This window comes from Haliotis rufescens, unplaced genomic scaffold (assembly GCF_023055435.1).
Source record: "Haliotis rufescens isolate VD_foot unplaced genomic scaffold, xgHalRufe1.0.p SCAF_9, whole genome shotgun sequence".
Lineage (NCBI taxonomy): Eukaryota > Metazoa > Mollusca > Gastropoda > Lepetellida > Haliotidae > Haliotis > Haliotis rufescens.
The window spans coordinates 39,157,017-39,181,591 of NW_025964383.1; the positions used below are offsets into that span (position 1 = coordinate 39,157,017).

Genomic DNA, 24,575 nt, shown 5'->3' on the forward strand with positions numbered 1-24,575 from the left:
AAGCAAGTTGTCAAGTTAGTTCAGTGATTATGTGCAAAAGCTGTCAATAATATTTAAGCATTTGACATTTGGAAAAATCTCAGAGTTTGGATATTGATCTGCTGGTCCCTGGAGGCAGCAATGGCCGAACAGAGCTGGTAAAAGCTAAATATGGAGTAAAGTTTGTCAAATTGATTGTTAATCTGTTTTGACGGAATGATCTTGTGTTAAAGTGTCTTCTGTATTCTCTAAAGGATTGACTTGCAGAAAGATGATCGAGATTTGAGTATGAGACGTTGAAACTTTGTAGTGCCTCAGGACAGGATAAACACCTGCACGCTATGTGGGAAACTTGGAACCTGGGAGATCAGCTTCATAGCTACTCTTCTCCATCAGTGTTTGTGTTTTGTTTGATGTAAATCCTGGGGCGGTTGGGTAGCCTAGTGGTTAAAGCGTTCGCTCGTCACACTGAAGACCCGGGCTCGTATCCCGACATGGGTACAATGTGTGAAGCCCATTTCTGGTGTCACCCGCCGTGATATTGCTGGAATATTGCTAAAAGCGGCGTAAAACCAAACTCACTCACTCACTCATTTGATGTAAATCCCACTCGTTGTGACCTTCAGTCTGACCCCTGGCATCGATGCAGCAATGATCAGCTTGTTGTCAGTTTGAACCCAGACCATCTTTCATATACTACATATACATTAGTTGGCAACATAGCTGGTTGAAACATCCTTTCCACATTTAATAAAGGTGCGCCGTTAGTTGTTGTCATGGTAACACAAGTTGTATTATGGGTACCTGATTGGAAGAATGTGTTCAGCTTGTTGTCATGGTAACACCAGCTGTATTATGGGTACCAGATGGTAAGAATATGTTCAGTTGTCATGGTAACACCAGCTGTATTATGGGTACCAGATGGTAAGAATGTGTTCAGTTAGTTGTCATGGTAACACCAGCTGTATTATGGGTACCAGATGGTAAGAATATGTTCAGTTGTCATGGTAACACCAGCTGTATTATGGGTACCAGATGGTAAGAATGTGTTCAGTAAGTTTCTGCAGTGGTAACACACCAACTGTCACGATCGATTATGTTGCAAATTTTATCAGCACTATACCCTGGTCCTGGGCTTAACCAAGTGGGTAGACGTCTGAGACCGGCATCACTTTGGCCTGGCCTCCAACATGAAGCTGACACACCGTGATTTAACTGAAATACTCAGTCAGTCAGCTATGAAGACACCAAACAGATCAAGCCGTCAGGCTGACCTTTATCCCTAAGGCGGTGCTCTGTGAGGCTTCACTATAGAATGGTGCTGTCAGAGAGTTCAGTATCCCCATCGTGTCTTTTGGGGTAGTGGGGTAGCCAAGTGGTTAAAACGTTCACTCGTCACACCGAAGACCCGGGTTCCATTCTCAACATGGGTGCAATGTGTGAAGCCCATTCCTGGGCCTAGATTTTCGAAACGATCTTAGCCCTAAGATTATCGTAAAGTTGTCGTAAGGAAATCGTAGGCTATCGTAGCCTATTTTCGAAACTATCATAGCCCTAAGATATCTTAAGTTTGTCGTAAATCTAAGATAGCTCTATACCTGTCGTAAGTTTATTTTATCTTCATACAAGATGGCGGCATACTTTTCCATAGATATTGTGCCAAACAACTAGTCCGCTTTACGTTCAAACATTGACATTTCATTTTGTAAAACTGAGTGATTCAAATTGACAATTCGAAAACACGAAGAACGCATCAAGGATTTCACGTCAAAAATGTTCTTAATTGCGACAGCAATACACATAACTGTGGAGTCGATAGCTTACATTATTTTTCTATCCAAGTCCATGCTGAAGAAGTGTGAAACAACATACCTTTTCGATAATTTGGGAAGGATAAAAACGGAAGGTGTCGGCAGGCTACAGTAATGACCGTGACCTTATTGATAGTTTAGGGGGAGCTAATCTTAGTTCAAACTCTAGTTGAGAGTGGTTTCCCTTTGTATTCGCCCGGGACACCTTGCTCAATGGTACAGTTTTCATAAACCGCAGATTTCCGCTGTTATATTTTCTGAGTCGCATTTGTGTCAATGCTTTAGTCTTTATTTTCGCATTTTATAAAATTATATCAATCTACATATGTAAAAACAACCATAAAGGTTTCGCATAAGTTTTTAAATCTAAAATCGTGTGGGACGGGTGGTTTTAATAATTGAATTTTAACTATACAGTGTAGTATTTATTGACTTAACAAGGAAATACATGTGATCAAATATTTGTATACAATATCTAATATTTTTCTTGCAAAAGTAATTGTAATTTGTTTCGTTTTAAATTCAATACCTACGTTATCTATATCCTCTTAAAAGACAAATATTTGATAAAAAGTGATTAAAAACTGTCTGTTGAACAATTGCATTCTTTAAAAACAGGTGATTAACGGCATATAGATGTATTCCCTAATAAATATAACAATTTACTGAAATTTTGACAGCAAAAGTTAAGCACAGATTTTTGTATCGACAAATCAAATAAAAAATGAGTTCCCATGCTCGTTCTGGTTCTCGTCAAAATGTAGCATAGATTGCACATTGTCCAAAATTCACATTCAAATATATGTTTATTGAATGAAATTTACTGATCAACATAAAATACACATTTTCAACACAATAATCTTTGCATTCAATAAACCGGTTTTAAAATATTTTGGTCTTTTTAATATTTAAGTCTAGGTACATCTTCCCGTTTTATGTTTTACAAAAATATAGATATCCTTGAGACCATTCAGACAATAAAATCGTTGTAACGTATAGGGTCAACGGACAAACAATAGTAAATGATCCTCAGCAATTCTGTCAGACAAGCCAAACATCATTGAACTACGTTCTGGAATAGATTTGACACATTACAAAGTATTTCGCTCCTCAGCCAGATTTAAATGAAATAAGACAAATCAGTTCATTAGCTCTACTTAATTTAAAAGGATAGAAAATGACTACATTATATGTATGTTCACGTTAACTTGTGGCGTGTTCCATGAGACAACATAACTTGACAATTCCGAAATTATCTCTCTTTGCGAACGAAAATTAGTGTCACTTTTAAATTTTGAAAATAATTATGGATCTAGATAGATAAAAAAATAATTTCATCATCTAAATACTAATAGCTTGATATTGTATTTAAGTCCTTGGTTTATTCGTGAAATATATTGGATACATAAGTAACAAAACAAACTTAACAAGCTTAGATTATCATATAAACTTGCTTGTGGGTGCGCTGCTTCCTGAACAATTTTTGTTTTGAGTGTTTCCACGTATAATGTTGGTGTTTACACTAATATAAACTTGACTTTTGACATAAACATAAAAATAAACAGTATACATCACTTAACATCAGACTTGAACACGCATGTTAAATGCTGAACGCATATATATGCAGCTGGGAAATCCCCGTGACGTCACTGGGAAACACCCCGCTTTTTCAATCTCTAACACAAATGAGTTCTCTGTCAGAGTTACGACAGGTATCGTAACTCTGAACGATCTGCGACAGGTTTACGATAGTTTCGAAAATCTATCTTATCTTAACCTTAAGATATCTTATCTTTGAACGTAAGTTGTTAAGATTTATCTTAGCTAAGATCGTTTCGAAAATCTAGGCCCTGGTGTCCCCTGCATGGTCATGTTGCAGGAATATTGCTAAAAGTGATCTAAAAACTCAGTCACTCATGTTACTCTTCCATGTTTCAGCCAAAACCTGTCACCAGTGGTTGCCAGTCCCTGGAGCCAGGCTCCAAGTCTGCCTCCAAGTCCAAGTCCAGCACCAAGTCCGGCCATCCACTTCCCTCCATACTCGTGGAAGATGATGAGGACTTCTTTAAGAAACAGGCCAGACTCCAGGAAGAAGCCAAACTAGCACTAGCCCAGGTAGGTGCAACTAGCCCAGGTAGGTGCAACTAGCCCAGGTAGGTGCAACTAGCCCAGGTAGGTGCAACTAGCACAGGTAGGCCCAACTAGCCCAGGTAGGCCCAACTAGCACAGGTAGGCCCAACTAGCACAGGTAGGTGCAACTAGCACAGGTAGGCCCAACTACTATTACTACTACTACTACTACTACTACTAGCCCAGGTAGGTGCAACTAGCCCAGGTAGGTGCAACTAGCCCAGGTAGGTGCAACTAGCACAGGTAGGTGCAACTAGCCCAGGTAGGTGCAACTAGCACAGGTAGGCCCAACTACTATAACTACTACTACTACTACTACTACTAGCCCAGGTAGGTGCAACTAGCACAGGTAGGTGCAACTAGCACAGATAGGCCCAACTACTATTACTACTACTACTACTACTAGCCCAGGTATGTGCAACTAGCACAGGTAGGCCCAACTACTATTACTACTACTACTACTACTACTACTAATAGTCAACTTCTATCGCACATCACTGCTCGAAGCGCACAGTCACAGTGAAAAAAGTTAATCTTGAAAGGAACAGATGAGATCTTAGGCGAAACTTGAAGAGTGGAAAGCTTAGAGACTGTCTCAGTCGTAGAGGGAGGTTATTCCACTCTTTGGCACTGACGAAAGAGAAAGACTGATGGCCATAGTTCACAGTTTTGGTTGATGGAAGAGTCCAAAGGAGTTTAGATTCAGATCTCAGAGATCTTTTTGGAGTGTATCTGGTAAGCAGGTCACACAAATATAGTTGAGTATTACGGGACAGGCATCTGTAGAAAATACAGAGAATTTTGTAACTTATTTTCTGATGAACTGGAAGCCAGTGGAAGCTGTAAAGCACAGAGGTGATGATACTGGCTACAGCGCGTGACAATCCTAGCAGCTGTGTTTTGAACACGTTGAAGCTACTTTGTAATTGATTTTGGTGCACCTGCCAGAAGACTATAGCAATAATCTAGCCTGGCTATGACAAGGGAGAGAACAGGGATGATAGTAGATTCCCTGGTAAGATACTTCCTGATATTTCCTAGATTCCTTAATTGTAAGGCCCAAACTTTTGCAATGTGTTTAGCATGTCTGTTGACCAAAAGAAATTATTTGTTCATTGTACATGCTGGGTGTCTTGAAAAATCTAGGTTGTGAAACCTATTTACTTTGTCAGGGTGTTCCTTTCACAGAATGGGGCGGTGGGGTAGCCTAGTGGTTAATGCGTTCGCTTGTCACGTTGAAGGCCTGTGTTCGATTCCCCATATGGGTACAATGTGTGAAGCCCATTTTCCATATTGCTGGAATATTGCTAAAAGCGGCGTAAAACCATATTCACTCACTCACTCCTTTCACAGAAAAATATTAGTGTATTGAGGCAGTGACCGAAAACATGCAACCCAGAAAACAAAGTTGTTTCTGCCTTGAAGCCTACTGAACCATTCAGATACACCAGGCTTAAAAAAATAAAAGAACTGGTTCTCGGGCAATGGCTTTTTGAAAATATAGTTCGGGCGGGTGGGCGGTGTTTTTTTGTTGGTGTTTGGGTTTTGTTTGGTTTTTTTTCAAACTAGTGTGTAACCAAATAAACAGTTGTGTAACCAAATAAACAGTTGTGTAACCAAATAAACAGTTGTGTAACAAAATAAACAGTTGCGTACACTGAACCTGGGAAATGATGAGTAAAATGCTTGAATACAGTATTTGACTACCTTTGGACTTGGAATATTTAAGGATTTTTTAATTTTTTTTAAAAATGGAAATAAAAACTTAAACGTTCTGCGAACTTTATGATGATGCGGGGGGGGGGGGGGGGGGGGGGGTGCCTGAGAACCAAGACTATTTATTTTTTTAGCCTAAGCAGCACACATTTCCAACCTAGAAATACAGCATCCACTCCCCACCAGCTGAGAACCAACTGGTTTAATTTTTCATCAAGTTAAAACCCTTCTGTTGCTATCTGTGTCCACGACTGAGCAAAATCAATGAGATAAGCGATAACATGATAGTGTGTCTTGAATATTTGAAACACAATGCCAGGTTTACTTGTAACCATGCTGTGTTCTGAACCCACATGGAAAACATGCTTGAATCATGTGTGGGTGGAAAAGTTAAAGAAATGTCGGTTTTGAAGCTCATTATTTCGTATACAGTGTGTGGGATGTCGCCAGGAAGTGTATGTCTTGTGTCCGGTAACCGGTAACTGCCCTCCCATATATATGCCGTATATCGCCGCCGTATGGGCGACCCCACTGTACAAGCCTTCAAAATTGATGCTAATTTATATACCCCGTCTATTAAGCGAATGAGGGATGTCACCAGTGAAAACACAATCCCCACATTTGCAATCAAAACGTGTTTGTCTTCTGCAGAAAAAATTACATCGTATCCTTTCAGGTAAATGAACGGGTGCTAACAAATAAACTTGGTCAATACAGATTTGATATTTGAGATAAAAACATGACTTGTGTTTCCTGTTCTGCTGGGCATTGTTTTCTATGCAGAGGTTAAGGTTACCATGTGTATTGTCACTGGTTTGCCTGGCCCAGACTCAGTTGTTGACAGCCTCTGTGATAAAGCTGGAATTGCTGACTGCCGCGTTAAACAACATTCGCTCAGTCATACTCTAATCAGTTGTAAAATATGCAATGTTTCCAAGTACAGTAAACAAACTTAAAGGGACCACTAATTTTAGTTTGTTATAACTGTAGTTTGTTATAAGCATATATGCAGCACACACAGCTTATGAATGGGACAACAAATAACAGTTCGTTATATCCGTCAGTTCGTTATTAGCATGTTCGTTATAAACAGAATTTACTGTATTTGATGCTGTAGGTGTATTCTCAGGCCACCATGGTGCTGTTGTTGCTGTAGGTGTATTCTCAGGCCACCATGTTGCTGTTGTTGCTGTAGGTGTATTCTCAGGCCACCATGTTGCTGTTGTTGATGTAGGTGTATTCTCAGGCCACCATGGTGCTGTTGTTGCTGTAGGTGTATTCTCAGGCCACCATGTTGCTGTTGTTGCTGTAGATGTATTCTCAGGCCACCATGTTGCTGTTGTTGCTGTAGGTGTATTCACAGGCCACAATGGTGCTGTTGTTGCTGTAGGTGTATTCGCAGGCCACCATGGTGCTGTTGTTGATGTAGGTGTATTCTCAGGCCACCATGGTGCTGTCATTGCTGTAGGTGTATTCTCAGGCCACCATGGTGCTGTAGGTGTATTCTCGGGCCACCATGGTGCTGTAGGTGTATTCTCAGGCCACCATGGTGCTGTTGTTGCTGTAGGTGTACTCTCAGTCCACCATGGTGCTGTTGTTGCTGTAGGTGTACTCTCAGGCCTCCATGGTGCTGTTGTTGCTGTAGGTGTATTCTCAGGCCACCATGTTGCTGTAGGTGTACTCTCAGGCCACCATGGTGCTGTTGTTGCTGTAGGTGTATTCCCAGGCCACCATGGTGCTGTTGCTGTAGATGTATTCGCAGGCCACCATGTCGTCGCTGGTGCTACTATTGCAGTGGATCTGTTTTCTGTTTCCAGGCTTGCACGATGGCCCACATGCAACTTGAAGTGGAAAAACAGCTTAAAAAGAAATCTCCTATAGCAGATATGGTGAGTTGTGACATGGTGAACAGTCTTGACATATGGTGAGTCATGACTGTCACACACAGACATTTCACAAGTCTAGGTTCTCTGCAGATATCCTTACAAAGGAAACATGGCAAACGAATTCCTGTATTTCATTTTCACTTATTACTAATATTGATGACTGAATATTTTTTGTTATATATTACACTCAGAGCTAACTAATACCAAATATATCAATACACATTGGTTTGTTGGGGACTACAGCTACTGCAGTAAACATGTGTCTATATGTCTATGAAAACCAGGGTAAGGCTTTATTCATAATCATACTAGAACACGAGAAAAAGAAAGAAGGGTTACTGAATATGATGTTCTTGAAATTGTTGATAATATCCACAGTGCATTATTATACCTCCACCTAAAAGGGTTGGGGTATATAGATATACCAAGGAATTCCGTCTGGCTGTCCGTCCATCCTTCCGAGGACATTTTATTGTGCGACTTGAAAACTACTGCATAGATTCTTTTCAAACTTGGTAAACACTGTTAATACATATAGGAGAGGGGCAGTACAAAGTCTGATTTCAATATTTGGATTTCCTGAACAAGAAAATTATTTTTTTTTACCTAAACTTTGTGCTACCTATACCTTGAAACCTGCTTCATGGATTCTTTTCATGAACAGTTTCCAAACTAATAGAAGGGGGGCACTGCAGATTTCAATAAGTGGATTTTTCCTGAGAAAAGATCGCTTTTTTTCATGATTTGTACTTAGAAATATGTTTGAGTCGAAGTCGGGGGTACTAGTGAGCCCTGCTCACCTTCTGTGTTGTTCAGTTATTAGATTGGTGTGTAACTAATGCTTGTCAAGTGAAGACCTACTGATGTTTTCAGGTGGGTATTCCCAGCCTTGGAGATGGGCGTCGCCGCAAAATCAACAAGAAGGTGCTACTCGACATGAATTTAGCTCAATTACAAGTCCTCGTCAATGACCTTCACACCCAGATAGAGGGTGAGACTCTTGCTCTGGTCTATACAGTTTAGACTGAATCACTGGTACTACTGTCACTTATCTGACTTAGCCCTTGTGGTCTAAGGGGACACAACTCTGCTGCTCAGTGTGAAGAGTTGCTTCCCTTAGCCATGTCAGGGTCCAGCTCCTTTCCAGCGCGTGACACCTCCGTTACATCTTGGTAACATCTTGGTAACATAGCTGCCACCAGTGTGGGACGGCCATTACAAGAATCTTGAAATTTGCCCTCTAATCCAAGTGTAGTAACGTTTATGTCTTTGGGAATGCCAATACAGTTAATTTTTAAACGGTTTACGACTGACCATATTTCCCAGTTGAATTTGCTTATTTTTTGTTTAATCAGATTGGTTCGAGATTGCAGACTAACGGAAAATCACCCAACTCCCCCCTCAAATTCTTACCATACCAATGAAAGTTGAAATCAAATAGAAATTCAAATTGGTAAACAAAGAAAATAATTTAGCTGTGGTAAGAGTATTCAGTGTCATGGCAGTCATCACTTGTTTGTCAACATAATCGTCAGTCGACAGCGAGTTCAACTCCAAGCATGGTTGTAGCTATCATAGTTGGGAGCTTTGACTGGTGGCAGCGTCAGTTTTGAGAGCTCGGCGAACAGGCTATCGCTGTGAGGAGCTTGTGCTGGTTGTAGGTTAGAATCCAATGTTCCTTAGGTGACCTGCATCTGACCTGCATCACTTTGGGTTTCCTCATTAAATTGACAGAGGGGGCGTAGCCTAGTGGTTAAAGCTTAAGCTCGTCACACCGAAGACCCGGGTTCGATTCCCGACATGGGTACAATGTGTGAAGCCCATTTCTGGTGTCCCCCGCCGTGATATTGCTGGAATATTGCTAAAAGCAGCGTAAAACCATACCCTCTCACTCACTAAACTGACAGACCGTGATATATATTAAATACTTTGTTGGGCTAGCAAGGAAGTTATGTGGGGTTACGGGTGACCCTTATAGTCTGAGGCGCTGCAGTTTGCTCTGCAGAGTGACATCCCTTGGGAAAACCGGAAGTCTATGATCATTGGTTCGAATCCCAGTTCGCCACGATTATGTTTCTGGGTTGGTCTAATTCCAGGTACGAAAAACTCGCTATATACGGTATCATGTGTACATCATTATGTTGCTAGGTCTGAACGAGGAGTTGGTCCAGATGTTGATGGAGAGGGACGACCTGCACATGGAGCAGGACTCCATGCTTGTGGATATTGAGGACCTCAGCAGGTAGACCACGGTACTTTGCAACTTGCTTTTTCTTTTTTGCATCAGAAACACGCAGCATACTGGCGGAACTTTGTAAAATCTCAGTCAAAGTCAATTCCTTATCTTATTAAGTACCTGTTTTCAAATCTACCAACCAAAATTTCACAAAAGAATACAATTAAAATTGGGATAACAGTATTCATTTCCCCTTGTCTGGATGTAATCCTTTGACTTTAAAAACATTCATTCAATATATTTATATTTTATTTCTCCGACACAAATTACAAGAAATCACTTTAAATTTTTAAAAAAATAAAATCATTTTTTATTTTGTATTTCATTATAAACATGATAAGAAAGGGAGTAATTATTGAATGTTTTCGACCTTGACAAATGTTAAAGAAAATCGCACCAATCTCACTTGGAGGCAGTTCATATATCCTATGCAAAGGCTACCAGGAGCATTGAATCTCATACTTGTAGAGCTTTTCAATTCAACTTCATGTTTGGAATATTGTGAGTTAATATCATATACCAGTCTTGATACAAGTTCGAAAAACACCATTATGCTGTGTATCATTTGAAATATAAATTTTGTTTGTAGTACATGTTCTGTGCACCATGTGTTCATAATTTTGCCATTTTTAAATGCTATTTTCTGTGTTAAATCCTCCCCTGGTTTCCATTCAACTTCCAGCTTCATGCTGAGACTCGTGTCCTTACGCTATGATACAGTTGTTAGAGTTTAGAGACATTGGTTTTTTAAAATGTTTTGGACTATTTTATTCTCAGTTTTGTATTTGTTATGTTCATTATTTTGCTTACAGTTTGAGCATTTTGAAAGTTTAGGTTTTGAGAAGAAAATATGTTACAGTTTGAATTGTTTCATATCAGAATCGGTAAATGTTTTTTAGAATTCAGATGAAAGTTAAGAAATGTGGTTTGCAAGGCATATGCTAAAAATTTGAATGAAGTGCATATAGTGAGTGAGTATGGTTTTACGCCGCTTTTAGCAATATTCCAGCAATATCTAGGCGGGGAAGTGCATATAATATGTTAGAAAGTCTATATGCAAATTCATATTTTGATGTATTGTGCTGTGTTTTATGTAAATATTTTGAATGCTCAAAAATGAATTTCAGTCATTTAAAAAAATCACTCTATAAATTTAGTGCCCACATCACTGTTTTTGTGAACATCCAGCATATCCAGTTACAATTATTGTTGAGAAGGGTAAGAGCTGAGCCAAATTATTTTTGTCTTCAATTTTCGGGAACAAACTGTTAAAAAATCCCAGCACCCAGAATAATAAATGGCCAGGTCCTTAGATTCCGATTTTATCTTTTAATTAGCATATCAATATTGTGATTATCATATTTATTTCCAGACGAGCACAAGAGGTTGCACAGCAGGCTACGAATAACAACTCTCCAAGCTCCAGTAATCATAACAGACCGCGGAAAAAATGAAGATTACTCGGGCCTTGTTGAAGGCCAGCTGTTTTAGGTCCTCCGTTTTAGTGTGCGGAGAGTGTGTACAAGACAATAGTGGCAAATATTTGACAGTGTGTGACAGGCAGGACCACCGTGAAGCAGTGAAGTGTTATGTTCCAACAGATGTGAAAGCTACAGCGCTGTATTGGAACAATTGTGAAGCCATTACAGTGTTATATTGTAATGTGAACATGCTACAGAGTTGTGTTGTAATAGATGTGAAAGGGTTACAACATTGTTGTAACAGATGTGAAAGGGTTACGGCATTGTAACAGATGTGAAAGGGTTGCAACATTGTTGTAACAGATGTGAAAGGGTTACGGCATTGTAACAGATGTGAAAGGGTTACAGCATTGTTGTAACAGATGTGAAAGTGTAACAGCATTGTTGTGACAAATGTGAAAAGGTTACAGCATTGTTGTAACAGATGTGAAAGTGTTACAGCATTATGTTGTAACAGATGTGAAAGGGTTGCAACATTGTTGTAACAGATGTGAAAGTGTTACGCAATTGTAACAGATGTGAAAGGGTTACAGCATTGTTGTAACAGATGTGAATGGGTTACAGCATTATGTTGTAACAGATGTGAAAGGGTTACGGCATTGTAACAGATGTGAAAGGGTTGCAACATTGTTGTAACAGATGTGAAAGGGTTACAGCATTGTTGTGACAGATGTGAAAGTGTTACAGCATTATGTTGTAACAGGTGTGAAAGGGTTACAACATTATGTTGTAACAGGTGTGAAAGGGTTACAACATTATGTTGTAACAGAAGTGAAAGGGTTACAGCATTGTAACAGACGTGAAAGAGTTACAACATTGTTGTGACAGATGTGAAAGGGTTACAGCATTATGTTGTAACATCTGAAAGGGTTACAACATTATGTTGTAACAGATGTGAAAGGGTTACAACATTATGTTGTAACAGATGTGAAAGTGTTACAGCATTATGTTGTAACAGATGTGAAAGTATCACAGCATTATGTTGTAACAGATGTGAAAGGGTTACAGCGCTGTTTTGTAACACATGTAGAGTTTTGTGAGGAAAGGTTGAGCTTTATTTCAAGGTATAACTATTGAATATTGTGTGTATAGTGATGGTGGACTGAATGCTGTCAGAAGGGCGATGGTGGAGCAGTGGGGTGTTACTGTTACAAACAGGTTTTAACATTCGTCCGTGTGTCAATGTTTCGGTACCCATGTGCATGTCATGATGGCCGTTACGTATTTTCAGTCCCCGAAACAAAGGATAGGTTTATATAACAAGTTTGTGTTGGTTTTGCAAACACAGCTTCCATGTACTTGTCTGGTTAACTGTTAATTTCATTTTGAGTTTGAAGTCTGCCAACTTTAAGAATTCAAATTTAATCAGTAATGTATACTACTCAAGAGAAAGTTAAAGAATGTCTGATTCTTGATATGACTACAGGTCATCTGTCATGGCTGGTGGGTATTGCACCACACAGCCTTTCAATTGTGGGTGTTCTTTAACCTATTTTGAGTAGTATATTATCACACTATGGCCTGAAGACATTGATTTGTGAGGTACATGAACTGAATCTCGCTTCCTGTACAGTTTCCATATTTGATATTTTGATGCATTATTTCTGTTCCATTGGCAGTGTGAATATTTGCCTTGTGACAAGGAATGAGATGTGTGAAGCGGGTTTGAGAGCAACAAAATTTGTGTTGTTCATGTTAGAATGTGTTAGAAGGTGGGTTCTTAGAAACAAGGTGTAAGTAATTCTGGGTTATTGGAAGATTTACAGTAATGGAGGGAAGTCAGATTAAAGTTGAGAACGTTCTTGTCCAATCCGTGAATCTTCAGCAAAGCGTTGCTATGGATACTGTTGCTATGTGCCCTGGTTACTCATTGCTATGGGCACTATCAGGCAACATGTTGCCACAGATGCTATGGTTACCAGCTAGGAGGTGTTGCCATGGTTACTGTGGTTTCTATCAAGTAACCATGAATACTATAGCCATGGATACTGTTACTGTGTACCACGGTTACTCGTTGCTATGGTTACTATTTGTAAATATGCAATGATGAAGTGAGTGTGAAATGTTGCAAACCTATGTACCCAAATTCCCCTGGCACGTGTTGTGCGATGAAGTATAGACCTGTCGTGTATATGTGTTAGATAAGACATATAAAACAAGGCCCTCTCTATGACTGCAGTGACAAAAAATTCCTCCAATTCCCTTATCAGAATCTCAATTCTCCCACTCACGGAATACAACTGTGATTAAACAACATCCAAATCATCTGGTTGCGTTATAACCAATATATATTACTCCCTCACGGCCTGATACATTAACTATAGTAATATGGTCCTTAACATGTTTTTAGTAGTATAAGTCATGAATCGTAGATGACAAGACAATGATTGTTAAATGTGTCAAGTTTATTCAAGATAAAGTCGACCAATATTGCCTGTCCTGGATTAAAGCATTGATTATGTCAATGCCTGAGCTGGAAGGAGTGCGGATGCCGCTGTCTGTCATGTCAAGGTCACACCTTTTTTTATCGCCAAACCATCGTACATTATGATATGGTCATTAAAGTATTTTTGAATTTGTTAGCTTAAAAATGATTGACTTTGTCTATCCTGCTTTGGGTCCTGATAATGAGTGTTAAATAGTCGAGGAGACACGAAATAAGTGCACTCAGACGATACGAAACATTCACTGTGCCTACGACGTCTGATGAGTCTGTATGTCTATGGCATTGGTGGGCGGTCAGGTAGCCTAGTGGTTAAAGTGTTCACTCGTCATGCCGAAGACCCAGGTTTGATTCCAGACATGGGTACAATGTGTGAAGCCCATTTCTGGTGTCCTCTGCCATGATATTGCTGGAATATTGAAAAATGGGCGTAAAGCCATACTCACTCACACAGTCACTCTATGGCATTGGTAGATAGTTGGGGTAAACGTGCAGCCTTCAAAATTCACTCTTGTTCGCTGGCCCAAGACTACTAAAAACTGAGGTAGAATCCAGTGATGGTCGTCCACATTTTTTAGTTGCATTTGGGTCTATAATTTGAACCAGTTCGCAATACTTCAATTGTGATACAAATCGGAACTGAATATAACTGACAGAAAATGAAAGCATACTAAATATTTTTGTCTCTTTAAAGTAGGAATAAGGTTAAAAAAGAAAATTAATACACAAGTCTTTTAAAAAAAAAGAATTTCTAAGTCTGACGTATTAATTGATGAGGGTTGTAAATTTTCCGATGTTGAATACTTTGGATTCTTTAATTCAGTATGATTGTATTGTATAGTACAGACGTTTAATTACGTATGATTGTAAATGTATAGTACAGACGTTTAATAACGTATGATTGTTCAATGGCTGACGTTTAAAAAAACACTTATCTTAATAGCAAGATCCTTAAAATTTAAAAATAAAATTTGAGGAAATTGAACAAGGAATCTTAATCCTCAAGTATTTTGTTAATTTAAAAATGATAACTTGAATCATACTGTTTTTAGTTTTGTTTTCATTTGTTTTCTTTGACATAATTGATCATCATATTGTTTTTGACTATTAGTATTTTTTCATAATTGCCTGCATAATGAAGTATATTTGTTCGGTTTTATTGAGGATTGTAATTACAATTTTAGCAAATACTGGTATTTCTGATAGTCAGTAGGAAATATAGGTGGAATAAACTAATTTCATGCTAGAACAATGATAAACATATAAGTGTATATTTTAAAAAGACTGATATTTCAGATCTCTTTGATTTCACAGCATCAGTTCCGATTATTTCTCTGATAATCAAAATACACAAATCAATTCTTGATCGTCGTCAATGATACAAGAGATGTGACTTTAAACCAGCCAAGTGAAGGTGCCATAGAATGCTTAAACCTGTTTAAGCAAATTGTTAAATAGTCAGCTTTGGAGTATGTGGTCTTTGACAACTTTTTTATACTGTTTACTTCATGTGTGTACATACTGCCGGGTAAAATGGTCGGTGAACAATGATTGTAAGTTATGAAGTGTCAGTTACCATGGAAATGGTTCCTGAAACTTGTTTGTACAGACGAAACAGATATTGTTGATAATTGTACGCTGGTATGCATTTGTCTTGTCGCTGATATGCATGGAGTCATTATACTTTTTATTTGTCCTACGGTTGTGATTTGTTCATCGAGTCTTGTTATTTGAATTTTCATTGTTTCCGTCAAGCCAAGCATTGTCCTCATGTTGACGATTGTGTTTTTTTAACAACTGTTTACTCTTTGTATTTTATTCGAAATGTATCTCCGTTTTTACAAGTTGGTACATTGACCCATGGTGATACCATTTTGTTATGCAAAACTCAAACCTTCATCTTGATGTTTGTAGGTTTTTAACTTTTAGTTTCTGCTGGGCGTGGTATTTCTCCACAGAAGCATCAACGTGAGATTTGCCTGTATTTATGTTGAATCAAAGGAATTTGTAAGTGGATTGTAATAGAGTAGAAACAAAACAATATGGTGAGACGAAAGTTGTCTCCCTTTGTGGCACCATCTTGATAGTGCATTGTGGGTGTATGCCATAAAGAGAAAAAGTCTGTGTTTATTTAAGGAAGTTTGCAAAGTTTTTATGATTTAATTTGACTTAATTGAAGTGATTGCATCAGTTTGGTTGAGGAATACACTCTGCATGGGGTATCAGGTGTCCAGGTTAGTTACAAGCTCACTTCTCATTCTACACCAGTATTTCCGTGTCTATCTGGTCATGACGTCATCGCATTATCAAGTCTACCTACATGTTTGTGTGTTCAAATTCACCATCGAACAAACGTATTTTGCCAAATGTTTATCTCGTGAATGTATTGTTAATCTTGTATGTCCTTATGCTGGGATCTGAGACGTTTGTTTGTTTGTTGTTTAACGCCGCACTCAGCAATATCCCAGCTTTATGATGGCGGCATGTAAATAATTGAGTCTGGACCAGACGATCCAGTGATGGACATGATGATCATCGCTCCACGCAATAGGGATACGATTACATGCATCAACCAAGTCAGCGAGCCTGACCACCCGATCCCGTTAGTCGCCTCTTACGGCAAGCATGGGTTGCTGAAGACCAATTCTAACCTGGATCTTCATGGGTCTGTAGTGTGAGAGGACACAGTTCATATCTATCTGTAGCTAAAATACAAATATGTTTCTAAGAGCTCACATAACGACATACAAGACAAACATTTAAACAAACGATCATGTACGTATGAGCTAGAACAATCAAAATATTTATTTTAACTAAAATTTCCTTACTTCTTAATGTTGAATTACACAGAGACCAGTATATGGTCTCTGAATAACAATTGAACTTTGAGTTTAATACTCAGTGGTGATAATTGACACATCTTGTGTTTTTAATGGATGAATCATTTGTTTAATTCAGGTTTGTGTTTTCTTGTTTTCAAGACCAGTCCCTCATGGAGGTTGATATTAATGATATTGCCTATGCATTGTTGAATTTTTTAATCATGAGGCTTGCATTTTTCTCTCTCTGCTTCAAGTGTAGGCATGGTAAATGTTTATTCAATGCATATTGCAAATGCTGAAGAACGTAGGATGTAGCTGGTAGGTAGATAGACTGGTACTTTCATCACTCCATATAACTTTGTTGCCAGATATGGAGAATTATTTTTCAAGAAAATATTTTTGGTGTACATGTTGAATTTGTTCGACATTTGTTTTACCCAATCTATTTTTGAAATCGGTGTAACTCTCATCTTGACGTAGGCAACCATTTGTTTAGATAAAGATACAGGGTCCGACAAATATGCTGGCCCACTAGACAAGGACAAGTAAACACTAATAAGGGCTAGAGACTAAAGAATGAGTCAACTGGACTCTTGGAAACTATGAAAGCACAGTGAAAGGACATACTTGGTGGAATATTTATGCGATGCTGTGAAAACTTTTTCTGATGTTTTGTAGTTGCCTAGCAACATTTCTGCGGGACCATTGATTTTTCATAGTATTGGTCCTATTGGGTATTTGTCAAACCCTGGAGATATTTAGCGCCTCCCACGACAAATACGACTAGCGAGTTTCAAATCAGATGTACTAGTTACACAACATTGGCAAGAATAGCATAAGTCATTTGTCTGTTCCACCGACATCTCGTACCATTATCATGTTTTTCGTATCTTTTGCTTATATCCTTTTTCTTCAAACCTTTGCTGTAGCTGTTTCAAGTATTGTCATTTCCTCTATGAAAACCTTACTAAATGCTTTTTGCTTTATAACTGTTCTTCATCTGCTTTTCTCTTGATAGTAGTTGTTAGGCTGGCATCTTGAGATTTCATCATACAGTCAATGGACTCATTTGTGACCACTCGTGTCATTCAGGGACAAGCCGAATGGCGACTCTTGACCCTATTGTGGCCATTTTTGCAACATTTTTGCAACATTTTGCATTGCATCACTATGGGCAGAGTGAAGATGATCACATCTGCTTAATGGACATTTCGTCGACTGTCTTGTATGTTTTTAAATCATGCATGAAAAAATTTCCAAGTATGACGTCACATGCCCAATTCAGTTCTCGAGCCAAAACAATAGAGCTCCGCACAGTGAAGCCGACAACATAAGTGCTGCAGAGTCAACTGTCATAGTCTGGTTTTTTTTATTAGGGGCAAATTGAAGAGAAAGCTTGTGTGTGTTTTTTACGGCTGAGTTACAAAATACTAAATACCAGCTTGATAAGATTTGAAGCCAGTGTCTATCAAAGCCTAGCTTACAATATCTCTGTCACATCGTCACGTCTTACACAGTCCATGCATGTGTTTTTCATCTGTTACATTTAGATAAACATACATCATGAAAAGTTTAAGTTTCATTGAGAAAATATCCAAAAACGTAAAAAACTATTTTCATTTGCGTATTTAGCCTCCACATCCTGTCATCGAGGTCCTATGGAGAATAAGCGATACGGTCACTTTGATGTGTTGCCTCAAGTGCACCGAAAGGCTTGCATTGGGCCGCTCGTTCTTATTTCACAATAAGTGCATTTGTTTACGAACAAAAGACGAGTCTGGTCATGTGATAAGCCTACACTCATTGTGTGGTCACTGGAGCAGAAACGGAATGAGGCGAGCATAGCCGAGACGGCTCGAGGGTTATTTGCTACTGTTAACAAAAAAAGCTTCAGAACAGTCGACGTCCTGCCTTTTAAATTACACAGATGCTACTAAATACGACAGAACATGGATGTTAACATCCTCACACGATTCATTATGGTGAAAAGATTCCGATTCACTTTCTTAGGTCAAACTATTCCTATAAGTAAATCAAATATTTAGGAGGGATTCTTTGACCAAACTACTTATAGCGTGCCGTAAAAGGCGACTATGCTTGTCATAAGAGGCAACTAACAGGATGGTCAGGCTCGCTGACTTGGTTGATGCATGTCATCGTATTCCAGTTGTGTGGATTCTTGCAGGCTACTGAAGGGTCGAGTGGTGACAAATGCCAATGGACACTGAGTGCATGATGAAAAATGTTTTTCAAGATACTGGTCAAATCATGCTTTAGTGAAAATGGAAGTTAGAAGTAGTTTTCCTGTAAACAGTAGCTGCTTGTAGCAGGAAGCTAACTTGGTTCAGCTTCTTTGTACAGAGTTATGGCACAATGTTGTGTACATAACCTCGCACCTATATTGCAATATAATTTTAAGAATAAAAAGTTAAATTATTTCAGTTTGTCGATCTTGTGCTTTGTTGTTGAACAGACTCGGACCACCTGCACTATGCACCCAGGGACCGCATCTGTGGTCTAGTGGATAGAGCGTCTGTCTGGAGGGTCTGGTCTGTTTGATTTCCGGGCACGTCGTGTTGTCAGATGGTACACTTGTTATTACCCTGCCTCGGCACTAAGAACAACAAATAAAACAAAGGATCATAGCCAGGTTGGATCTGGGATTCAAATCCACTCTCATTGGATCCTGGTACATGAAAGGGACACAACTCTGCATGGCCACTGGGCAACCTGGGCACTGTCTTGTTAAAGAAATCACAATAACAAGGAATCTTTCTCATCAGCAATTTTTATTAAAACTGTAGGTAAAAATATATGCTCTATATACAGATGATCATATATTGGTGTCACCCATGTACCGGTACAACTGGTTTACAAAATATACAGATAATTACCGACGTGTTAGAGGTGTTGCGGCAACATGGCACTCAGCAACCCATCCCTGATGGCGGAGGAATAAAATGCCACAATTAATTATCTTGCTCCATTGCAGGGCATAAAATTTATGAATAAAATCAAATTGACACACAACACTGAACAGGACAATTAGGTGTGTCACAATATGCCCATCTCACATATCGATACCCCGACCAGTACTCATACTTAAGTCACAATATGATACAAATCGTGATACTTGTACTGTTCTGCTTGAATTTCTCCATGTGGCCAGGCAAACAAGAGGTTGACTGGTCAATTTAGACTTATTATAATAGCATTATGCAACAAAATTGAACATTTTCTTTTGAGATGGGAGTAAGATAACGCTGGCCCAAAATGTTGCAAATTATTTTAAAATGTAAAAAATTGTTTTTTTGAATAGCGCCGAAGAATTAGAACATCAATTGATACAAGGTTATTTGTATCATCAGAGTAATCGTGATGTATCGATACATTGGCAAATCGTGACACCCCTAAGACAGATGGCACTGATGCTGAAGCCTAAAGATGAGGATGACTCCAAAACAGCTGTCTGCAAAGCAATCAGTTCCTGGAGTGACCATTTACAGTCTGAGGATCGAAGCACATCATTAAATGGTAAAATGACAGATGAACCAATCACAGCAGAGAGTTGCTTTTCCAAAATGATCACCCATCCATGTACAATCCACAGCCATTGTGACCAATCATTCTCCTTTTGTGCCTTTGTCAGCAAGCACCTGCTCACTTACAGACTAGTTTTCTTACAAAGAGACACAAAACTGGTGCTAAATTCAACTGTTATGCACAATGCCATTACGAATATGCGAAACACCCTTCTAGATTCTTTCATTAGAAACCTGCAGTAAATCAATTAAGGTAGCTAAAAAATATATACAACTGTTCTGATGCAAACACTTTTAAAAATACAGGCATCCTTCATATACCAAATTAGAGTGAGTGAGTGAGTTTTAGCAATATTCCAGCAATATCACGGCGGGGGACACCAGAAATGGGCTTCACACCAAATTAGAAATTCAGTGGGAGTTTAGTGTGTTCTTCTATTTTCTTTGTGTTCTGTTTCTTGTTTTATTGAAGTGGTTTACCTTTGAAAAGTTTTGGTGGAAAAAAAAGAACAAAGTGTTTATCTGATTGATGAACATCTGCTGATTTCAACCCTTGCATCATAGTGGATTCTTTAATTCAAGACAATTTCAATCATTTGTTTTTTTAAAATAACCTAATAAATAGTGCCAAATAATAATTGTTGGGATATTGCCAAGTGTTGCACTAAAAAATAAATAAACAACATTATTTACTCTTGGTACTGGAGTATTTTTTGTCCATCGGAGTAGCAAATATGTAACTGCTTCTATTTTCGCTGATTAAGGTCCCTGAGATTTAAGTAGATGTTTAACATATAAGATGCCCATGACCTGGATCCTCAGTAAACTAATATACAACAGACAACTAACAATACATAAAAAAATAAGTGTAAACTAGCAGAACAAAACTGATTCTGTTGGCAGAGCATCGTAATTTAGTATAAAAAATTGACATATCAATTCAGCATAGTAACTTAGCATAGTAACCTGACACAGTAAACAATGTGTATGTCCAAGATGCTACCATCCTCGCTTATCCAGGGTACAATATCTACACTCTATCTTCACCCTGTCGGGTAAGATATATATATATACATTTGGCATTGGGGAACAACGTGTAGTCATTGCACAGACATAGTTATTGTGGTGCAAACAAACTATCAGTGCACCAGCATAATTAAAATCATATGCTATAAAATTCATTGTAATCATAGCCATAGTCAACACAAATTAAGACAATATTTTACAAATACATTACTGTCTGTGCCGTCAGTTAAATCATAGTTACCGTATTCGATGTAATAAGCGCCCCGCTCTAATAAGCACCCACATCGAGATTTGCTAATATATTGGCTAGTGAACAATCCCAATTAGCACCCCTTCCGACCCCTATTCGCATATAATACCCACCACTTCCTTGCTATATTCGCGTATAATACTCACTCGTGTGTTATATGCACCCTTTATTATTGGCAATTAAATTCTCGAAAAATATATCTGTCGTACATAAGCATTTCAGGCTGTCAGCATAAACCACAAAATTTATCTTTCAACTCTGTTTTTTTTCACCAAAATAATATTCTAATAAGAGCCCCCTATTTCTAATTTTGAGAGAGACCTGGGTGCTTATTTTGTTGAATACGGTACCTGTTATTAGACTCATTGAAATCCTACCTTTAGTCAATACAATTCACCAGACATATTTTTACATATGTACAAGAATTAGATGAGAAATTAAGAAGCATAAATAGCAGAATCATCTATTCAATTCAGTCAAAGTCTTTTAACAATGCCAACCAATCCATAATTATTATACCCTCTTTATTCAAATAGTAGGGAAGTTGTCAGGGCTAAGGATGTTTTTTGAGCAGAGTAATGTCCCTTAGTTGTTCACTATGGAAACAGGTATAATCAGGGAGGAATTGTTTGATAGGCATTACTTAGAAGTTGATGGATGACAGTAGACACAATTTATGGATAACAACTTCTTTATTTACTGTAAAGGCGACGTTTCGGTCTAGATCCTTATACCGTTGTCAAATATCGCCTTCACAGAAAATAAAGAAGTTGTTATCCATAAATTGTGTCTACTTTGTCATCCATCAACTTCTAAGTAATAATCTGGGATATATCTAGAAATTGGAAAGAGATTTTTTATTGTCCAAAATTGAGATTTTTTTAAATTCGTAGGCAACGTTACTTTAATTTGGTGCCAGGAGAATTTGTCCTACACACCCTTGTTTTGGGGTTGATGTTTTTAGGAAGAGTCCTCTTGCTTCAGGTGAAGGAGTTGTGGGACAAGGAGTCAGCGCAGCTGTAAATGTTTGGACACCAGACAGAATTATTATTAGAAAGTAGATGAAACTACCAGTGCTTAATTCAACATTTACAACCTCATGCTGACATTAACTTTCATATAAAACGAAGCCCTATCAAATGTGCAAATAACATACCTCTAACTTACAATCAATATACAGCAAACCTTGTTTATGCAACATTCTGAGCATCTTCCTGAGGCAAGCGAGTTAACTGACTTTAAAAGTCCAGTTTCCACCCTTGCCGAACTAGGCTGAAAGTCCTGGGCTCGATCGTAGTGCCACCAGTGGTTACTACGAGTTATGTCCCTTCTAAGCCTCTCCTATAGATCAATCAGTTTCCACCTATCGTATCACTTGCATTTGTTTCAAACAAAATGGCGGAGCCAAGTCAAGACGATCTGATCGATAATCAAGATCTATATTGCGATAAAACGTGCCTTACATCGTGAAGTGCATCAAATCATGCGAGCACCTTGATAAAAAACATGAAAAGATCTGGAAAATATCTGTTGACAACAAGTTGGAGGTGCACATGCTTTGCAAATCCTGCAATTGACTGAAATCTGCACAGCAGTTTATAAACCGGATTTCAATTTAGTTTGATTGGACTATGCGTTGACTCATTAATAATACCAGCCTAGTTCAGCAAGGGTGGAAACTGGACTTTTAACTCAGTTAACTCTCTTGCCTCGGGAAGAGGAGTCCTGAGGAGCGTCACAGGTTTCTGAACTTCAAGACAAGTGGAATGTCAAAGATTCTGTATAACTAAGCTCAATTGTTCTAAATTATATTTTAGTTAAAGTTAGTGGTGTGTAATTGTATTAAGAAAACATTGAAAGCTTATCTCCCGATTGGCATTGTATGTGAAAACAGCACACCACTAAGTTCTGATACAATGGAGCTCCTTGAGAGATCAACCATAGTGGCATCAAAAATCAACACAGTCAACTAACGCCCTTAACACATTGGAACAGCTGCCCTTACCACATTGGCACAGCTGCCCTTACCACATTGGCACAGCTGCCCTTAACACATTGACACAGCTGCCCTTAACACATTGGCACAGCTGAATGAATTTGAAAAGAACAAAGTCGAACAATTTAGTTTCACATAATGACGAGGACCCTGAGTACCCAAGTACCTGAGACAGTTAGACACTAAGACTGTTTAAAGTTGATAAATTCTATTTGATTTGCAGAGGAATATGGCACAAAGACTGAAAGACTAGCATAAAATACACATGTATATATACATACATACTGACATAAAATTAAGCCCATTACACATTCTCAAATTTGATCATATTCAGTCAACGATCTTTATATTCATTTAAATTCAACCTTTAAACATTTTTAACCTCTCTGAATTGTCATACCGGGGGTATTTTAAATTTCTTCAACACGTAAAAAACAAAACAATAATATTTTCTGTTCAATGCAGTGTGCGTTTACAGTGTCGAAAATTAAATTTAAAAGAATAAAAATCAAGGATACTTTGAAAACCATAAAATGTGTCTTTACACGTGTGTCTTTACATACAGTAATACTTGATGAAAATGCCGTAACAAAATGTGAGTGTCATGATCGTTTGTAAATGAGTATTTTGGGTCATTGAGTGGAGCAACATTTCATCATACAGCCATACAGTAAATAATGGTTGCCAAGGACACAGGCCTTTTAAGTCCACTGAACTTGACATACTTGCTTGTTACAGAAAACTTTGAAATATTGATACTAAAGTTATCAGACTTGTTTATATGACTGATAACCTTTTTCATGTATGTCAGCTGTTTTAGACTACAGACACCAACAAGGACAGGTATACAGTTAAAAAGGTTCGTACAAGTCTAAAATGGGTGTTGAAAAGAACAAATCTCTCTACCACACTCATGAACACAACTTTCATAATGATTGCTAAACTTTGTGCTCATTCCTAAAACTATGCAGATCAAGTAGATAAAAGAATGTTTATCATGCTTCATAAACATGTTTCACACTGTCCCTTTTTCCAGCTTGGTAACATAATGAGTGAGTGAGTGAGTTTGGTTTTACGCCGCTTTTAGCAATATTCCAGCAATATCACGGCGGGGGACACCAGAAATGGGCTTCACACATTGTACCCATGTCGGGAATCGAACCCGGGTCTTCGGCGTGACGAGCGAACGCTTTAACCACTAGGCTACCCGACCGCCCTGATAACATAATGAAGAAACACTACATGTATGGTTTTTGG

General features: G+C 38.4%; 1 protein-coding gene across 1 annotated transcript in view; it reads left to right on the forward strand.

Annotated features, from left to right (window-relative positions):
* LOC124139562 (IQCJ-SCHIP1 readthrough transcript protein-like) overlaps positions 1-16,229 on the forward strand; it is a 301,810-nt gene extending 285,581 nt beyond the window's left edge. Inside the window, exons 7-11 of the mRNA XM_048391185.1 lie at positions 3,729-3,905; positions 7,454-7,525; positions 8,396-8,513; positions 9,671-9,764; positions 11,131-16,229. Of these exons, the coding sequence (XP_048247142.1) occupies positions 3,729-3,905; positions 7,454-7,525; positions 8,396-8,513; positions 9,671-9,764; positions 11,131-11,212 (543 nt within the window). The 3' untranslated portion in view covers positions 11,213-16,229. The remainder of the gene's footprint in view (positions 1-3,728; positions 3,906-7,453; positions 7,526-8,395; positions 8,514-9,670; positions 9,765-11,130) is intronic.
* The last annotated feature ends 8,346 nt before the right edge of the window (positions 16,230-24,575 follow it).